Source organism: Pleurodeles waltl, chromosome 3_1 (genome assembly GCF_031143425.1).
Source record: "Pleurodeles waltl isolate 20211129_DDA chromosome 3_1, aPleWal1.hap1.20221129, whole genome shotgun sequence".
In the NCBI taxonomy this organism is placed as follows: Eukaryota; Metazoa; Chordata; class Amphibia; order Caudata; family Salamandridae; genus Pleurodeles; species Pleurodeles waltl.
In genome coordinates this window covers 401,356,775-401,376,911 of record NC_090440.1, presented here as the reverse complement: position 1 = coordinate 401,376,911, position 20,137 = coordinate 401,356,775, and the positions used below count along the sequence as shown (strand labels likewise).

General features: G+C 45.9%; 1 protein-coding gene across 15 annotated transcripts in view; it reads left to right on the top strand.

The window, feature by feature from the left end:
* Window positions 1-20,137, top strand: part of PPIP5K1 (diphosphoinositol pentakisphosphate kinase 1) — a 1,126,642-nt gene that overhangs the window by 706,192 nt on the left and 400,313 nt on the right. For all 15 annotated transcript variants that reach the window (XM_069222621.1, XM_069222618.1, XM_069222612.1 and 12 more), the window contains one exon: window positions 15,604-15,745. In XM_069222621.1, coding sequence (XP_069078722.1) covers window positions 15,604-15,745 — 142 coding nt within the window. The remainder of the gene's footprint in view (window positions 1-15,603; window positions 15,746-20,137) is intronic.

Sequence of the window (20,137 nt, the reverse complement as noted above, 5' to 3'; positions counted from 1 at the left end):
TAGCAGGACTTTTAAAAATTTAACAAAATAGCTCAAATTTCAAAAATCAGTTTCTAATGACGATTTTTGGAATTTAGTTGTGTGATCAGGTTTTGACTGAGTAGTCCAGCAAATGCAAAGTCTTGTACCCCACCGCTGATCCACCAATGTAGGAAGTTGGCTCTGTATGTACTATTTCAAAGTAAGAAATAGTGTGCACAGAGTCCAAGGGTTCCCCTTAGAGGTAAGATAGTGGCAAAAAGAGATAATTCTAATGCTCTATTTTGTGGTAGTGTGGCCGAGCAGTAGGCTTATCAGAGGGTAGTGTTAAGCATTTGTTGTACACACACAGGCAATAAATGAGGAACACACAATCAAAGCCTGATTCTAGGCCAATAGGTTTTTATATAGAAAAATATATTTTCTTTATTTTAAGAACCACAGGTTCAAGATTTACAAGTAATACTTCACATTAAAGGTATTTCACTCAGGTATTCTAGGAACTTTGAATAATCACAATAGCATGTACAGTTGTGACGAAAATGGCAATAAGCTATTTTAAAAGTGGACACTGCAAAAATCAACAGTTCCTGGGGGAGGTAAGTAAATGTTAAGTTCACAGGTAAGTAAAACACTTACAGGGTTCGAAGTTGGGTCCAAGGTAGCCCACCGTTGGGGGTTCAAGGCAACCCCAAAGTTACCACATCAGCAGCTCAGGGCCGGTCAGGTGCAGAGGTCAAAGTGGTGCCCAAAACACATAGGCTTCAATGGAAATAGGGGTGCCCCGGTTCCAGTCTGCCAGCAGGTAAGTACCCGTGTCCTCGGATGGCAGACCAGGGGGTTTTGTAAGGCACCGGGGGGACACAAGCAGGCACAGAAAGGACACCCTCAGCGGCACAGTGGCAGCCGGGTGCAGAGTGCAAACAGGCGTCGGGTTTCAGATAGGAATCAATGGGGAGACCCGGGGGTCTGTTCAACGATCAGGGGGATATTCTCGGGGTAGCCACCACCTGGGCTAGGCAGAGGGTTGCCTGGGGGTCGCTCCTGCACTGGAGTTCGGTTCCCTCACGTGCTGGATCCAGGCATCGGGTTCCCTGTTACAGGCAGTCGCGGTCAGGGGGTGCCTATGGATTTCCTCTGCAGGCGTCGCAGCGGGGGCTCAGGGGGGTCAACTCTGGCTACTCACGGGCTCGCAGTCACCAGGGAGTCCTCCCTGTAGTGTTAGTTTTCCGCAGGTTGAGCCGGGGGCGTCGGGTGCGGAGTGTAAAGTCTCACGCTTCCGGCGGGAAACGTGGGGCCTTTAAAGTTGCTTCTTTGTTGCAGAAAGTTGCAGTTTCTTGAATCAGAGCCGCTGTTCTCAGTGTGGCAGGCTGGCAAAAACTAGTCAGCCCACACTGGAAGTCAGGTATGTTTTCTGGGGGCATCTCTAAGATGCCCTCTGGGTGTATTTTACAATAAAGTGCACACTGGCATCAGTGTGCATTTATTGTGCTGAGAAGTTTGATACCAAACTTCCCAGTTTTCAGTGTAGCCATTATGGTGCTGTGGAGTTCATGTTTGACAGATTCCCAGACCATATACTCTTATGGCTACCCTGCACTTACAATGTCTAAGGTTTTGCTTAGACACTGTAGGGGGATAGTGCTCATGCACATATGCCCTCACCTGTGGTATAGTGCACCCTGCCGTAGGGCTGTAAAGCCTGCTAGAGGGGTGGCTTACCTATGCCACAGGCAGTGTGAGGTTGGCATGGCACCCTGAGGGGAGTGCCATGTCGACGTAATCTTTTTCCTCCCACCAGCACACACAAGCTGGCAAGCAGTGTGTCTGTGCTGAGTGAGGGGTCCCCAGGGTGGCATAAGACATGCTGCAGCCCTTAGAGACCTTCCCTGGGGTCAGGGCCCTTGGTTCCCCGGGTATCAGTTACAAGGGACTTGCCAGGGTTGTGCCAATTGTGGAGACATAGGTACAGTTTAGGGAAAGAACACTGGTGCTGGGGCCTGGTTAGCAGGGTACCACCACACTTTCAAATCATAACTTAGCATCAGCAAAGGCAAAAAGTCAGGGGGTAACCATTCCAAGGAGGCATTTCCTTACAGGTACCCAGGGCATTGGTACTTCAGGGGACCCCCATGGGTCGCAGCATGTATTGTACCACCTCTGGGAGCCCATGCAAACTGTAACAGTAACAGGCCTGCCAATGCAGGTTGAGTTAAATAGTGCATGCACCTTTCACCCCCGATATAAGGTTTGCCTTGTATTGCGGTCACTGCACTTTGAACATAAAGGCCCTCATTCTGATATTGGCGGGCGGCGGTCGCCGCCGGCCAATATCTGGCCGCCGAATGACCGCCCGCGGCGGCCATTCCAACTTTCCAGCTGGGCCGGCGGGCGCCCTCCAAAAGAGCGCCCGCCGTCCCAGCGGGAAAGCCCCTGCAACAATGAAGCCAGCTCCCAATGGAGCCGGCGGAGTTGCAGGGGTGCGACGGGTGCAGTGGCACCCGTCGCGATTTTGACTGTCTGCTAAGCAGACAGTGAAAATCTTTGTGGGGCCCTGTTAGGGGGCCCCTGCACTGCCCATGCCAGTGGCATGGGCAGTGCAGGGGCCCCACGTCACCCGTTCCCGCCATCCTGTTCCTGGCGGTAAAAACCGCCAGGAACAGGCTGGCGGGAAGGGGGTCGGAATCCCCATGTCGGCGCTGCAAGCAGCGCCGCCATGGAGGATTCCCTGGGCCAGGGGAAAACCGGCGGAAAACCGCCGGTTCCCCGCAGTGCTTCCGTGGTCCCTAAGGTAGGCCCTTCAGCCCAAGGCCAGGGTGCACGGACCTGAATGTGAGGGTACTCTGGCATGAGCAAAGGTACCCCTATAAACCACAGTCTCCTTTTTCTTGGCTTTGTAAGTGCGGGGAAACCATTCTAAGGTATGTAGTGCCGCTGGTCATTACCAGAGGTCCACGAACATAATGGTTTCTCCCAACCTGGTCATGTTTTGTATCAAACATGTTGGAATCATGCAACCACACCAGTTCCTATGTTAGTTGCATGATACCATGTACTTTGGGGTTTTCGTAGAGGATCCCCCATGTCTGCCTGTCCAGCCTTGCAGGGTCTGCATGCAAGCTAGTGCTGCCGCCGACCCCACACAATGTTCTGCCCTCCTGCTGCTGAGCTTAACTCAGGCAGGGAAAGGCAGAACAAAGGATTTCTTTTGGAGGAGATGTTTTACCCTTTCCTTTAAAAGCAGGTCTCTCTGTGCTAGGGTTGGGGTGCTCCTGAGCGCCACCAGACTCTTTTGAAGGGCACATTTGGTGCCCTTCTGCTAAATATGCCCCCGGGCTCCTGCTCTGGTGCTAAACACTCAAAGGACAGGAGAGTAACCACCCCCATGTCCAACTCCTCCCCTAGGGGATTGCCCAGAGCTCTGCCAGGTGGCTGTTTGATTCTGCCATCCTGGAAACAAGGTGAGCAGAGGCCCCTGGGAGCAGCTGACTGGTCAGTCCAGTCGAGTAGCGTCCCTGGCCACCCCGGATAGGTAGGTCACCACAGAAGTTGGCCAACCCCCTTCTTGGGTTACGTAAGGGCTCCCCTGAGAGTGAGACCCCAGAATGGTTCAGATATATCTAGCTTCGCCTAGATTGATCTTCAAGACTACTTATCTTACCTGGACACCAGATTCTGCTGCTGGACATCGCTGGGAACCAAGGCAAGACTGCAGCTGGTAGGAAGGCTCCTACTGAAACTTTGTCCCCAAGCATTGCAAGGACTCTGCAACTTCCATTGCCGTGCATCCTCCAGAGTCACAAAGACTCTGCCTGCACTAAGGTCATCAAGAAGGAATCTACCTTGGAGTGAAGGAGTCACTTCCCTGCATCTGTAGGCACCTCAACGTCTACGACCAGTTAGTGGATACTGCTGTCCCACAGACTCCTCAATGCTCTGGAACACAGGTGTTGGTTCTGTGGCTCTCTAGAGGTCTGACCTGTCTTCTTTGCAGCTGGGAAGACGATGGTCTCTTTTTGGAGCTGCTGGGAACAGAACCCCTGAGCACCGCCACTGTTGTTGTTACCAAGGCTTGTTGACTCTTCAGCGCAGAGCCCTCCTAGCTCCAAGAAGCCCCAGCCTCAAGCATCCCACTTCTCCAAGACTGGCGTCCTCCCTGCAACATCTGCAAAGTGGGCATCCATCTTCTTTGTGCTGCTGAGGCCTCCTTGCGATTCCCTGTGCTTGCTGCCAGATGGTCTTCCTGGGATCTCCATCAATTTTTGTGGCTCTCCTCAATGCCGAGGGCCGGTCATGACTTACCTGCAGAGGTTGAGTCACTCCGACCTTATCCGGAATCCATGGCAGGGTTCCACCGAGATCACCATTGACTTCAACGGGAGGTTCTAACCAAACTTCAACCGTAAGCACCTGGGCTCCCTGGTGTAGGTACTCCATGTCTTGGGGTATTCACGGGTGGGGACACTCTCAAAACGTCCTTGTTCCAACGGGTTTCCTCAGGGTCCTCTGGGAAGGGTCCTTTTCCCACTTGTTCCTAACCATGACTTACCCAGTGTCATCCTCAGGGCACCTGACACCGGGTAACACCTCTGCACATGGGCTCCTGAGGAATCCCTGCTACTTACCTTTGGCGTTTTAGTACTTCCCCATTCCTCAGGATTCTTGCGTGTCAGTCTCTCTGCTGCGACTTCTCTAACCCATTTTTTAGTATATAGTTAACCCCCCCCCCACCCCCAATAGGGATCCATGTTATTATATGCTTTTAACTACCTGTTTCAAAGTATATTTATGTGTGTCCATATCTCCAGTTAGACAATATACCAAAGTTAGTTTAGTGCATGTGATTGAATAAATAATACTTTACTTTTCTAACACTAGGTATGGTCTTTTCTTGTGTGTAAATAATTGAATGACTCTGTGGTTATTGCAGTTGACATACCCTCTCCAATAAGTCTTAGCTGCTCTCCACAGCAACTCTTTTCTGACATCTTTGGTTATTGGAACGTCTCTAACACTTATCACTAAGGGTTACCTGTACTCTATGCAGGGTGCATCACCTATAGGTGTACACCATATACTGAGCCAGCCTCCTACACCTGTGTAACTGTGGTTGTGAGCAACAAGGTTTACACAAAGGAAAAATTGTAAAACATTTAAACAGCATCCAAACAATTGAGAAAGAAATCAACAAGACACCATGAAATCTGACACCAGTTTATAAAAAGAGACTGCATTTGTAAATGTTTTTAGACACCACAATGAAAAAAAGCACTAGGGGGTTCGGGAAGTATATAATTCACTAGATATAGTAAATGGAAGCATTTCACTCAATTATGAACAAGCATTGGCAAATCCAACAAATTTGACACAGAAGGTTTTGAGCAGAAAGTTGGGCAAGTTGTGATGCTGTCAGTTAAACTTACTCGAGCTGACTAACTCAAACACAGTCAGTCAGGGGGACCTGCAAAGCCCTCAGAAACAGTTACCTCCCCAGAGGAGCACCAGGGCAGGCCTTCTTCAGTCCTTCTTCCAATCCAGTTGAAATCTGAGTTCAGGGTGCCAGGGGTGCTCCTTTTATGTCCAGAAAATTCCCTCAGGGTAGGATGCGGTTGGTAGCCAATGGGCTAACAGGTTCCATTCCACCTGATGACCACTTCATTTTAAGTATGGCAACTGGCTTTCCCAAGATGCACCATTGTGCCCACTCCTAACATGGTGAGACCCCTCTCTTGGTGTCCTGAGGTCCCCAGCCAAACCCAGAGGTGTGGCTACGAAGGGGAACTACATACCCCTGAAAAAACTGTTTGACAACTGGTTTCGCCTGTCCTCTCCCCATGCCAGACTTTCTGTCTAAACAATAGAGTAGCCCCTCTCCCAAATGTTTATTTGCCCATCAAAGGCAGCTTCGTTATTGAAGCTCCCTTTTTGGGTCAACAACCCTTTGGCTTCCTGCAGGAAGGAGATAACACCTCCTCCCAGTGCAGGCCCCTATGTTTTCCTTTCCTGGGATTCGTTAGCACGTCTCTCCAGGAGGGCAAAAAACTGTCTCAGAGGCGAGACCCCATGTGCTACATTAATTTCAACTAGAGTCAAGTCGGGGTTGATGTAACAGGTTGTTTGATACTTTGGACCACTTTGGTCACACCCTTCCAGAGTTAGCACAGCTGAGGGGAAAGCATGTAACTCTGTACTCACCATTTGGGTGACCAAAACATTTCACAGTAAAAAAGACAGCTTGGTGCTTCTGCTGTTAAAAACATGTAAAATACATATTCTGTCCACGCAATATGCTGTACCCTGCCAATATGGCTCAATAGAACTGCCATGGGATGACTTACACATAGTGCAGGGGGTGACTTGTCTTTGACATTGATTTAAATGGCAAAGTCTGTATAACAGTTTTAAAACTGTTCTTCCAGTTGGCAGTGGCATAACTTACATGCCCTGGGTTGCCTGGGTAGCATATACGAGTGACTTATAGGTAAGTTAGGTTTAGCCAATTAAGTGTGAGCAAATCCGACATATATATTTTATGGTCAGGGCACTGTCACTGAAGTCTATATGGTAGGTCTCAGTGCACTCTCAGAGTCAAAAAACCAGCAGCATCAATCAAAAAAACCTGGGGGTGACCATACAAAAGGAGGTGTTTCTTTTCACTTGCCTCTCCATACTTACTTTCTCATGCTTTGTGAAAAACAGTCTAATGTAGAGTCGAAGCCCAAGTGTTTTACCCCTAAGGGTGGAGTCAGAGCGCATCCTGTGACTTGAAAGAAGTTTAAAGAGAAAAGACAACTTCCAAACATCCAAGTCCAATATTAGTTTGCAGCAGATTCCAGAGCATGCAAGTCTACAACACTCCACATATTATAGAGACTTCTAACCACAAATTCCTTACCTTAGAATATTCCCCAAGCATCAGACTAAATCAGGAGATTTTTTAACAGTAACCTTGCGTGCCCATAGGTGGTGGTGTTTGGTTTGGTGCCGGTAGTGATGTGCACAATGCCTATATAGACATCACCCTAGCTCAGTTCTTTTCTTCCCTCATCAGTCTACGTAACTCGTAGAGAGCTACTGTTAGTCAATGTTTGACTGACCTTTTCTCAACTTTTTCATGATACGTTTTGAGATTGTTTAGCTCCTGGTGTGCTAGGGATGTCCCCTAAGAAACCTACTGGTTTCAAGCCTTGTGGAGCCTGTCACAAGCAGACGACTGTGACAGACCCATACTTCATTTGTCTTTGGTGCATGGAGCGGGACAACAACTGCGAGACCTGCAAGGACTGCTGCGCCATGTACGCGAAGGTGCTGAAAGAGCCTTCCATCAAGCTCCTTGTCACCCGAAGTCAGACAATCCCGCAACACTCCTGGTCTTGTGGAAGGTCCCGGGACTGCTCGTCTAATTGCTCCTGACGATCTTCGTCTCTGTGGATCCGGTGCTGGATCTGGAGTGGCTCTGCCAGCAAGACTGCAACCTTCCCCAACATCTGCACCAGTACCGACACTCCACGCTATGGTGGAGCAGTCTTACTCTGACGAGGGTGCCGACTGGGACCAAGCGAGTTGGAGCTAGTGCCGTTTTAAAAAATTACCCTTTTGTTGACCCTTATGCATACCAGCATCACCTAGATGAACCAGAGGACAACTTACGTGAGGAAATGGCAGATGCCAGTGGGTAAGACACCTCACCTGATACTGGTCTGGTCTTTCCCCTACTGTGCCTTTGGAGGAGGGTGCCTCATTCGCAGTGGTGGTGCAGAGGGTGGCTAAGGTCTTGGACCTTCAGTTGCCCTCACTGGCAGTCAAGGCGAACGTCTTGACAGAGGTGCTGTAAACTGGAATTGCCCCTTCAAAGCCTTACTCCCATTTAATGAAGCCCTAACCAATGTCCTACTCAGGGCCATGTTCAAGTCCTGCACATGGGCTCCTGTGCACATGGCAATTGCCTTTCTCCTTGGGACCCCAGTTTCCTCACCCAGCACACCACCCCTGAGACCTTGGTGGTCCAAGCCTCCACTTCCAGAATCAACTCTAGCACGTTCCCTACCAATCCACCTGATAGGAAATCTAGGAAGCTGGATACCTTCTGTAAGAGGATGCTCTCTTCTGTCAGCCTAGCACTGCGTTCGATGATCAACACATGAATTTTTGGCTGATACACCTACACGATCTGTGATGTGGTTGAGAAAATGCTGCCATGGTCTTGGAGACCACGCCATACTGTCACAGGTAGCTGCAGATGGCAGACACACAGCAAAGTTCACCATCAGATGTGGGCTGGATAAGACAGACTTTCTGGGCAGATCAATTTTATCATCTGTGGCCCTTAGGTACCAAATCTGGCTGAGGACCATTGGCTCCTCTGGGATGTCCACCCTTCTCTCATTGACATATCTTTGAATGACTTTCACCTTTTTGGTGAGAAAGTGGACTCAGCACTGGAGCGCTTTAAGGACAGCAGAGCTAGAACCAGGTCCTTGGGCCTATCCATGGCCCCTCTTTAACCGAGTTGGCCCTACGCTGCTTTTGTGGATATGGAAGGTGCTTCAAGCTGCATTCATTCTCTCCCCACCACCAAGACCAACAGAATTCCCAGCATTTTCATGGCCAAGGACATGGTTCCCACAGGCCACATGAGGCTATTAGCCAGAAGTCCACCCAGTTCACTACTTCCCTGGCCGCTGCAGCCTATTAACCTGTTTAATTTGCCATCATCCCTACATGGGCATCCAGTGGGGGGCAGAATACTCCCATCAACTGTAACCCTGCAGTCAATAAGATCCTACAAGTGGATTTTTCAAATAGTCCAAAGGGGCTACTCCGTCCCTTTTCTGTACACCCCTCCACTCATGCCACTCACATAGAGCCAGCTGATAGAGGACCATGCCTCTGCGTGCTCTGTTAGTAAGTAATAGCTCTCAGGGAGCCATTGAGAGGGTGAAGGCATCAGAAGTAAGTTGTGGTTGCTGTTCCAGCTACTTTCTGGTCCCCAAGAAAGAAGAGAGGACTCCATCCTATCCTAGAACTGCACCCTCTCAACTTCCTGGAAAAAGAGTTCAAGATGCTCACCCAGGCTCAGGAACTGTACATCTTGGACCCTGGAGTCTGGATGGTGATGCTGTACTACCAGGATGCATATTTCTACATTCCAGTCCTGCCTACCCACAAACATTACCTGCAGTTCATGGTAGGCCAGCAGCACTACAGTATGCCATGCTCTCTTTTGATCTTATGAGCACCCCTCGGGTGTTCACTAATGTGATGGGGGTGGTTACAGCACCTCTGTGGAGGTTGGTGTTCTAGTCTTCACCTACCTCAACAACTGGCTGTTAAAGGCGGGCTTGCCAGAGGCAGTGGTCACCCAACTCTTGACTACTACAGACCTCCGGCACTTGCTGGGGTTCACTATCAACCTGCTAGGTCACACCTTACTCATTCTCAGACGCTCTCTTTCATCTCAGACATTCTGGTCACTGTGCAGTTTTGGGCCTACCCTCCCAAACGGCGAGTCCTGGGTAAATCAGGCTGATAACTGATCTTTCAGCATCTATCTTGAATTTTGCTGAGACTGACTTTGAGGCGATTGGGCATCATGGCCTCCTGCATCCTACTAGTGACACATGCTGGTAGGCACATGATGGCTTTACAGTGGGACATGAAGTACCAGTGGGCACAGGAATTGTGGGAATCTCTCCTACATGGTCCAGATCTTGGAGGGGACTGCAAAAAACCTGCAGCGGTGACTGACGAACCTCAATTGAGTCAGCGTCAGACCCTCTCCCGTCCACAACCAGAGATGACTGCAGTGACAGATGCATCACTCCTGGACTGGGGCTGCCATCTGGGAGAGGTGGAGATCAGAGGCTCTGGACTGCGGTGGCGTCTGAGCTCCACATCAATCTGTTGGACTTCAGGTAATGTGATTGGCATTCAAAGCCTTTTTTCCCTCCTTAAGAGATAGGCTTGTGCAGGTGTTCATGGACAACACCACCATCATGTGGTATTTCAACAAACAGGGCGGGGTGGGGTTTTAGACCCTTTGTCAAGAAGCCCTGTGTCTCTGGACGTGGCTGGAACGTCAGGGCATTTCCCTAGTGGTTCAACACCTGGCATACTATCTGAACGCCAGGGCAGATAAGCTCCACTGTTGATGCCTAGCAGATCATGAATGCGTTTCCATCTGGAGGTGGTGCAATGTCTCTTTCAAGACTCGGGGAGCCTTGATTAGATCTGTTTGCCACTTCTGAAAGCAGTGTCAGCCGTTTTGGAATTTGCAGAGGGCTCTTTCCCTGAGACGCATTTTGTCTCGAGTGGCATTCTGGCCTCCTGTACACCTTTCCTCCGATATCACTCCTGCCCAGCATTCTCAAGAAGATCAGGAACTACCAGGGCAAAGTCATTCTTGTGGCTCCTGATTGGTAATGGAGAGTCTGGTATCTCGAGCTATTGAGCAAGTGCATCAGTCCTCCAGTCAGGCTGCCTCTTTGGGAGGATGTTCTGTTGCAGCAAACAGGGGAGGTTTCTGTATCCGAATCTGCACACCCTTGCACGCACATTGCACTAGGGCCATGGTTGTGACCACTGCGTTAACTTGCAGAGTTCCTGTCCTGGACATCTGTTACAAGCACTACTGCCTGGATAGTCAGTTTCGTTGTGACGTCACTTTGGCTGTTCGGTCCTGTGGGACACTTTGATCTAAAACCTTTTTCACAGACCCGCCTCTAGGAAGGTATTGCTTGGGTATCTATTCTGAGGTAAGGAATCTACAGCTGGAAGTCTCTATCAGATAAACAAGGTACTTAATTTTGGTGACGCCTTATCTGCCAAAGACTCAATCTTATGTATTACATCAACAGGATCAAGCCCTTCCACAAATGTAATCAGTTTTGTTTGTATCCTTTACTAACCCTCACAAAGGCCAACCTATTAATGAAGCTGGTATTGTCAGATATATAGTCAAGCACAAAAACATTATTATTGTTAAGTAACTGCTTTCTTTTCTACCATAAACAGTCTTAGTATACTAATCTCCTTTTCTAAACGAGGCAATGACATTTCTACTCCATTCTACTATTTCAGTAGTCAAGGAAATCTATTCAAAGAAAAGAAAAAGTTACTTTTAATCCTGGTTCTTCGTTTTGGGAATTATCTTTGAATTCTAAACACCTGACTTGCATTCCCATTAAATCATGGCTACAGTTGAGAATTGCAATTGTTAGATTATGTTTGAAACAAATACCTAGACTAATTTTGTAGCATGTGTTGGCTGCAGATACACATGCTGTGCACACTCCTGCCATGTAGTGTTGGGCCAGACTCTGCAACTTGTTTTTCTCGAGTAAGTCTTTGATGGTCGATGTTGTGCATCGTATCTCCTCCTCCTCGAGGCATTGCACATGTTCAGCGGTTCCTTTGTTAGATTATTTTTGTCCACCATTGGGATTGGATAGACTGCGTCGGAGCTTTTTGGTTTTGGCACCCATACAACCTATGCACGGCTAACGGATCCAGCAAATCGAAAATCGATGGCGAATAGCAATGTACAGGTCCCTCAAATGTTGAAACCTTGGAAAATTTTAAGTGAAGTAAATGACTTCCACATCGTCGCCTTCCGCACCCGTGGAAAATATTTGTCTCCGGGTAATGGAGGCTAAAAAAGACAACTTATTCAGGAGGTTCTCCTCGGTGTGGGGTGAAATGCGCATACTCATACACCCACGAAGTCTGTAATCTGTGTCTGTCGCTGGAGCACAAGGACTATGCTGCATGCAACCTTTTTAAAAACAAGAAGACATTGAGAAACCAACGTGATTGGAGACTTGGACATAATATGGAGATGACAATAAAGGCTGAGTTCTCCCAAGAAGAAGAGCACAGTGAGGCCGAGCTGGATATGGAGGCAACGAGCTGAGAGGGACATGTCGTCCGCAGCCCGCACTACTTCGTCTCTGATGATTCTAGCAAAGGGGAAGAGTCTGATGTGCAGGACAAAACCGTCACGCAACAGACTTTGGAACCAGGGTTAGGCCCAGGATGAAGACCACTCCAAGGGCTGTTAGTACAATTGAACCACCCTGTGCCAAAAAGATCATGGACAAAATTCCCCCTCCATGCCAGGGTGCACCAAAGCCCCCAAGCTGTGGTCGACACTGGGAGCATGCCTCAGACCTGAGAATTTTCTCAATTTTGATCAGGTGACAAGGCCTACAGGAAGGGATAGATCCGACCAGGTCAACATCAGTACTGAATCTGCTATTGTCTGTGAGCTTCCCATCAGCATTGACTGAACACCCACACCAGGCTTCGGCTCCAGACAAAGCGGCGGATCCGAAAAACCACTTGGTGTTGAGCCATTCGGACTCAAAAAGTGCATCGACTACTACAAAGCCAAAATAACACAGTCACTCTTTGATGCCGAAGACGACCTCGGCGCTGACCCCAGAAAGTAAAAACACTATCCTCGGCAACAACACAATTGTCAGAGAAACAGGCGAAAACACATCATAGCCTGTAATAGAAGAGGAAAAAAGGCGATGTGTTTATGAACTCATGAATAAGGAACGTCATAAGGAAGCATCCAAAAGGCAAGCACAAGATTTGGATTTGCCACAGCCACTACCATAAAAAGTTGCTTTTGAACATAGGGCCACAAGCCTAATCACATTAAGTCAACCAACATCACCATACACAAGATCACCCTCAACTGTACAGGAAGTGGAGGGCGGAGATAACCCAGAACATGAGGCTGATTACTATGATTCACAAAGAGGCACAGCACATATCTCTGACCCATGGGACACTAGGATGTGGTACTCTCAGAAACTGACATTGAACCACCTGTCCTAACTAAGGCATCTCCACCAGATGATACTTCTTCGTATCATAGTTTATTCAAAGGGCAGCCGGATAGCATTAACTGCCAGTGCACACCACTGAGGATGAAACAGACTTCCTAACACTTTCTAGGACAGCGAGAACAGTTCAATGTCTACCAATGATAGGATCCATACTAAAGTCTGACAAGACATTTTTAAGGACCCAGTCAAATCTAGAGTGTTTACTCAATAATTAGATGTTCACTGGATAGCAAGGTCCAAGACATACAGTGCTTGAGCTAAGGTGAGCAGACACAGCTGCAAGAGGCATTGGTTCCTCAATATAGTTTCGGTGCCATGCATGGCTTTGCATATCTGGATTCAAACCGGAAGTTCAGCAACATATTCAGAACATTCCATTTAATGGAGGACACCTCTTTGGGCATGAGGTTGACATACAACTTGAAAAAATCTAAAAGGACTCAAAAACTGCCAATTCAATAGGTGCTTTACAGACAAGCACTACGAAACATCAGCCCTTTTGGAGATTCCAAAGCAGAGGGTCCTCAAAAGTAACACACAAGAGACCACAAGTTATCAAGAACAATAGCAATACCACCAACAATCAGGCCGTGGATTAAACTACAAAGGTGGTTTCAAATCCAGAGGTAAAGGTACATTAACACCCACAAAGGGAGCCTCTACCTCGAAACAGTCAATTGGCAACCATTCCCTCTGATCACACATCATCTGTCAGGGGAATGTTATACCAGTTCCATCAGTTGTGGCCACAAATCACATCCGTCCAATGGGTATTAGACATTGTGAAACAAGGATGTTGTCTCGAACTCAAAACACTACCATGAATATCCCACCAAAGAAACATACCCTCAACCCTCATCTACATCTGGTGAAGGAAGAGGTAAAATCAGTACAAAAAGGGGCCATAGAATATTTCCCATCCAAACATCAAGGAAAATGAGTATACTCCTTGTACTTCTTAATACCAAAAAAAGATGGAACACTGTGCCTCACATGGGACTTACGCCCACTAAATCACTACATTCTATCAGAAAACTTCCATGTGGTGACACTACAGGATGTAGTACTGGTAGTACAGGAAGGTGACTTTATGACAGCAGTAGATCTGAAGAACGCATACTTCCATATAGCAATCCATCAGACTCATTGCGGGACCCATGGATTGTGGTAAATGGATGCCATTATCAACTTAAAGTACTACCCGTTGGTGTGACTGCAGCCTCACAAGTGTTCACCAAATGTGCAGCTGTAGTAGCTGCACATCTACGAAGCGAACACATACATGTATTTCGATATCTGGACGATTGGCTGATTAAGAGTTCCAGCAAACCAAAATGTCTATAAGACAATCAAAACACAATCAGCTGGCTACAAAAATTGTGATTCGCAATAAATGCAATTAAATTCCATCTACAACCGCTGCAGATACAGCCTTACCTTGGAGCCATACTCAATTTTATCAGAGCAAAAGCTTTTCCCTATCCACAGAGAGTCCTTAATCTCCAGAACCAGCTGGCTTTTTCAGCCACATTGTCGCCTATCAGTCAAAATGGAGATGTGTCTCCTAGAGAGGATGGAATCTTGCATATCAGTAGTACCACATACAAGACTACACATGAGACCCCTACAAGAGTGCTTAGCATCACAATGATCACAAGCGGGGGGCTGGAGGATCCAGTGTTTGTTCAGGCACTACATTGGTGGAACACACAAAATACACAGAAGGGAAGAGATTTAAAAATCAAATCCCACTGGTGACAGTAACAACTGATGCATCACTCATGGGTTGTGGTGCTCACATGGAGGACACCATAGCACAGGTTCACTGGTCTGCAAAACCAGCACATGCACCCTCCCGCCTCCCCGACAGGTATTGGATGGTGACATATACACATGGGACATTTCAACATGTTCAACAGCAAATGCTGATTTAGCAGACAATATCCTCACTACCTATATGGCAGGGAAAAAATTATAGTCTAACAAAGGAACTGTTGAATATGTGCAATGCCTTGAGGAGTAGTAGATTCAACGCATGAACTCGATCATAAAAAAATAAAAAAAAGTTGCAGAGTCCGGGCCCAATAGTATATGGCAGGAATGTGCATAGCTTGTTAAGCTGCAGCACCACACTCTCAGTATAGATGTTTACAGGGTAAGTAACATACTCCTTATCTTCCATTGCACCCAGGGGGATTACAATCCTTAAAGACCACAGTTTACACACAGAAAGCCTTTGAATATGGGGACCATATTTTTCTTTGGTTTTACTTTTTTAAATTAATATTTTAGTTTGGTGTTTAATTACATGCATTTCACAAATGATTAGTTTATTTCTAATTGTCTCTTTCAAAAGTCAGAAATTGTTGCCTCCTGCTGGTATTTCCGCTTTACAAATGTACTGAGGTATTTTACAGTTTATGAATGTGAAGAAAATATCCATGTTAAATAACCAGGATTACATTTTTGTCTTTTTTTACATTTTCATCAAAAATAGTAGGGGTTACATTGAACACCTTTTAGTGAGCCATAATATTGGGTTTGAAACCACTATTTCTGAAAAATGAGCACGCCATGGAGTATTATAAAAACAACCCTGTAGTACGGGTGCGGTAACCTATGGATTGCTGCACATGTCAACACGTAGGTAAACTCATGGTAAAATGAACTTGTAACCCTCCTTGTTACTGTTCTGCAGACAAGCAGAGCTCAAAGGTTTTATACTCCTTCAAGAATAAGCACACCCTATCCTTTTCTTTCTGCATAGTTAACTCCAACAGGCAGCAGCTCCCTGCTTAACTCCATGAACTGCATCAAAAACCCTGTGAAGATATGCAACAGTGCGTTCTCCTTGATCGAGAGCCTCACTTTACAGATCCAGAAAAGGTTGGAGGACCCCAAATCTGCAGGTAAGCAGTGGTACTCGTGTGCCTGTGTATATTTATTTGAACTACGCTTGCAGTGTGCAGAAAATACAGCCATACATTTTTTACATGAAAAATTATTCTGATGACAAATGTGAGAACACTTGGTGAACTAAAACATTGTTGATAAGTCCATGAAATATTAGTGTGAGCTATGAATCTAAACAAGAGACAAATGTGGAAGGTAGAGAAGAAAGGAATCCTGGAAACGTGATGAGACAAAAGATGTTGGAGAAGGGGTATTCAAGTTAAATATATGAAATACAGTGAGAGACTTAGAAGTAGAGGAGAGTAACTGATGGCTACATTTTAAAGCTGTGTCAAAAAAGCTGACTTAGAATGCTTGTCACACGTCATAACATTTAGAATCCTAGGGCCTGGTTTTATTCACCTTCTCAGACGCCATTACTTACTGCGTGCAGCCTTGTCTGCTGCTCAGGGTGTGGTGGGCCAATGTCTCTAGCCTTGGAAGTCTGGGTGTCTTGATGAAGAGTGCAGTTGGCCCTGCTTGAGCACGGGTGCTGAGTTGCCAAGGCACGGTCATGGGCATGCCTTCTCGCTGGTTTTTATCGGCCCCAGATGGCAGAGGTCTTGGCTGACGGATTTCTTTCCATTGGAATTAGGTAAAGGTATTTTACTCGTCCTTGCCTGAAATTCGTTTGGAAACAAATTATCTTTATCTCCCTATATGTATGTATGCATGTATATGGTATTTCTATAGTGTGAACCTAACCAAAAGGCAGTGGTGCACTGTACATGCTCAAATTCAAGCAAAGATACAGCTAGTACGAGGATATGAAGCTGAGATGCTCATGGTTAATGAATTGTGATTTAGTGTTCTTTAAAAAGGTGAGCCTTCAACTCTCTCCTAAATTGAAGCAGCTTTGGGGTGATCCTGATAGATGCGGGAATGTTGGTCCTAATCCTATATGCATATATCTATCTGCACCCTTTCATAAATCCAAAAAGGAGATAGTTAATTTCCATTAATTTCTGTTTCCTGTTGCAGCTCATACCACATTATAAAAAGAAGCAGTGCGGTTGAAAGCCTGTCTAAGTATTGCTTTGCTAGCCTGTTTCCCATTACAGAAGGCTCTCATCCCTCTGCTTCTACTTAGTACTCTCTGCTGCTTCCTGCTTATTCGATCTGCCTGCGATCCTATATGTTCTCATAGCTGTTCTCAGATGTTTTCCCTTTAAGAGGTTGAAGTTGTTTTCTTCATACTGCTTACTCGTTCCTTCTTTATTCCAATCCTCTCATTTTGGATTCAGTGAAGGAATGTGAATGCAACAGCTTCCTCCAAGATATGAGGTGTTTATAAACTAAGAAGACTAGTGGTAGAAAATGAAGACATTTGCAGCATAATTTAAACGGCAAATTTGTTCAGAACCTAAAAGTAAGGATAAGAATAAGCAGGCTTACAAAGTCAGAGTGTGTGCTTATATGTAAAAAGAACTATATTTAAGGCTGGTAGGCGTACAAGTAGTCATTTAACCCTTAGTCGATAAAATAGTTCACTCCAGGTGGCCTGTGTTCCTTCACTGTTAACATATTCAACACTTCTTCCAGCTCATCAGGCCTTTCCTCTCTCTATATTGTAGTTAATTTTATTTCTTTAAAAAAGAACTGCGCGATGTAAAACCCTTTGATACCCTAAACACCAAATAAAACATTTAAAATAGAACTAAAATCTGAATTGTTATATTTAAATTAATGAGGGAAATTGATTGATATTCTAGCCTCAGGTACAGCAAGACAAGACAAAAAGGCATTAAGAACATGTAAGGGAACAAGAACAATTACAGCTCTATTTGCTTAACTACACGAAAACCACTTTTTTACCGAAATCCCTGGAAGATCTGGATGGGATTTTATAACCTAGTGAATTGAGGTCACCACTTGACCCTTTCCCTATAAAGATTTTCAAGCTAGGTGTCGGCTGTCTTTGAACCCTCTTTTGTAAGTATCCATTGCTTCTCTATATGTAACCGTTGTGTTACCCCAGTGAAACAAGGTGATTGTATTTCCTCTTCGGGAAAAGGTAGAAGCAGATTTGTTTATATTTTACATAACAGCAGATTTCCTTGCTTCTCTTTGCTACAAAAGCTATTGAGTGAGTACTAAACATCCCAGCACACTCGTTATCTTGATTCCATCTCTCTTTTGAATACAGTTCAAGGGTTCAGCCACTCATTCTAACAGAATATGAAACAATCAATCCAAAGATGTTCGTTATGTTCTCAGGCATCATAGTGATCCATAAAAGCTCCATCTGTGATTGGTGTCCATACATAAACTGTATTTACTTAAAGCAAGATTATTTATTTAAAGCAAAATTCCAAACTCTAGATGGCACAATCATCCTCGTACCCATCAGCATCTGGACAAATTAACGGTGCAAAACTATTGTTGCCAGTAATACACTATTTTAGTTGTTTCAAAGACCGAAAACCTCTTAAACCAAGTAAAGGTTTTACGGTTTTTTTTATCTGAAATATGATATGTATTGACTGAACTAGGGAATTTAGTTATATTCCTCGACTTGTTTGATTGTTCTATGACTGGGGTGAATGTTTGATTGGTTCTGCATTCCGTCCATCATTTGTGTTTGTTTGCTTTTGTTGCCTTAAGTGCGTCGGTATGCCCAGGCGTGGGTCCCAGACTCACTATGCCACTGAATTCAAGCTAGCCTGGCTCATGAAGGGTGATACAGTGAAACTGGTCCCAGGATGCTTGTTTCTGGTCCAGGGAGGACCTGGCCTGGCAGTTTGGTCTGGAATGTTTTAATGGGGAAACAGGATCAAGAATGATTTGCATACAGCTGGGTCCAATTTGGGTTGGCATTGTGAGGAAAAGAATTAATGGATTAAACCCAGATCTGTGACTGGGGGTGAATGTTTGGTTGGCTTCGCATTTCATCCATCATTTGTGTTTGTTTGCTTCTGTCGCCTTAAGTGCGCTGGGTATGCTCAGACGTGGGTCCTGGGCTCACTATGCCACTGGACTCAAGCTAGCCTGGCTGATGAAGGGTGATACCCAGAAACCGGTCCCAGGATGCTTGTTTCCGGTCCAGGGAAGACCTGGCCTGACAGTTCAGGCTGGGCTGTTCCCAGGGGGGACAGGGTCAAGACTGATTTGCATATGGGTGGGTCCAAACTGGGGTGGCATGATGAGCAAAAGAATTGATGGATTAAACCCAGATCTGTGACTGAGGGGAATGTTTGATTGGTTCCATATCCCATCTATCATTTGTGTTTTGTTAGCTTTTGTTGCCTTAAGTGCGCCGGGTATGCCCAGACTTGGGTGCCGGGCTCACTGTGCCACTGAGTTCAAGCTAGCCTGGCTGATAAAGGGTGATGCCCTGAAATAAAACTGTCCCAGGCTGCTTGTTTCCAGTCCAGGGAGGACCTGGCCTGGCAGTTTGGCCTAGACTGTTCCCATGGGATGTAAGACTTACAATTGCTGTTACATAGCTTTGTGCCAGTGGATCAATATTTTAAATGATGCTTACCTTGCCGGCCTGCTGCCCGCACCACCTTCAAAATTACAATGAGCACAGCTGCTTATCTTGTAGTCAGGCTCACATCCGTGGTAGTTCTCGGCACTCCCGCAGCCAGTATACCATCAGACTGCTGACAAAGAAGTGTATTAGTTTGTACTCTACTAGGTGTATTTCACAGGGAGAAATGGTGCACCAAGGAATTGATTCAAAAGTTTTTTTATGCTAGCTATTCTACTAACAACGGTGCTCTCCTATGGGGAATACACCCTGACCCCAAATACTGACTGTGTAAACAGTCAAACAAATTGTGTACATATTGTGGCACCCGTTGTACTCAAGTAGAAATCTAAGATATAATGATTAAATATCAGAACAAATACAGCACTCTTAATTATGCCAAAAATGCCCCCACTGAGGAGATGATTAATACACGCATAAATAGAACACTCAGCAAAATCATTTGTGTCTCAGAAACCTGGTTAGATACTTACTGCCCCATACTAATTAGTCTAACCATATTAGTGTCATAAGAACAACAAACCCAAAAGAGAATCAATCCATCTCTTTCCAGATAGACATATTTTATACGGAAATCATATAATCAAAATCCACATTCTGTCCCGTTTAAACCAACAAAAATGTTTTTTTTTCTAAAGTCCTGATCAGCTCCTTAAATTCAGGTACGTATCCAAAATGAAACAAAATTGTCCAAGTTCTTTATGACGACCAAACAGCCAACACTTTCGTCACTTGACTTCTTCAGGGCTAAAAATACAGTTGATCCGTTTAAGTGGTAATTCTGGAACCCAAGAGTCATTATAAGCACATTGAAAACACTTAATATAATATATAAATTCCTTGAGCAGAATTATAG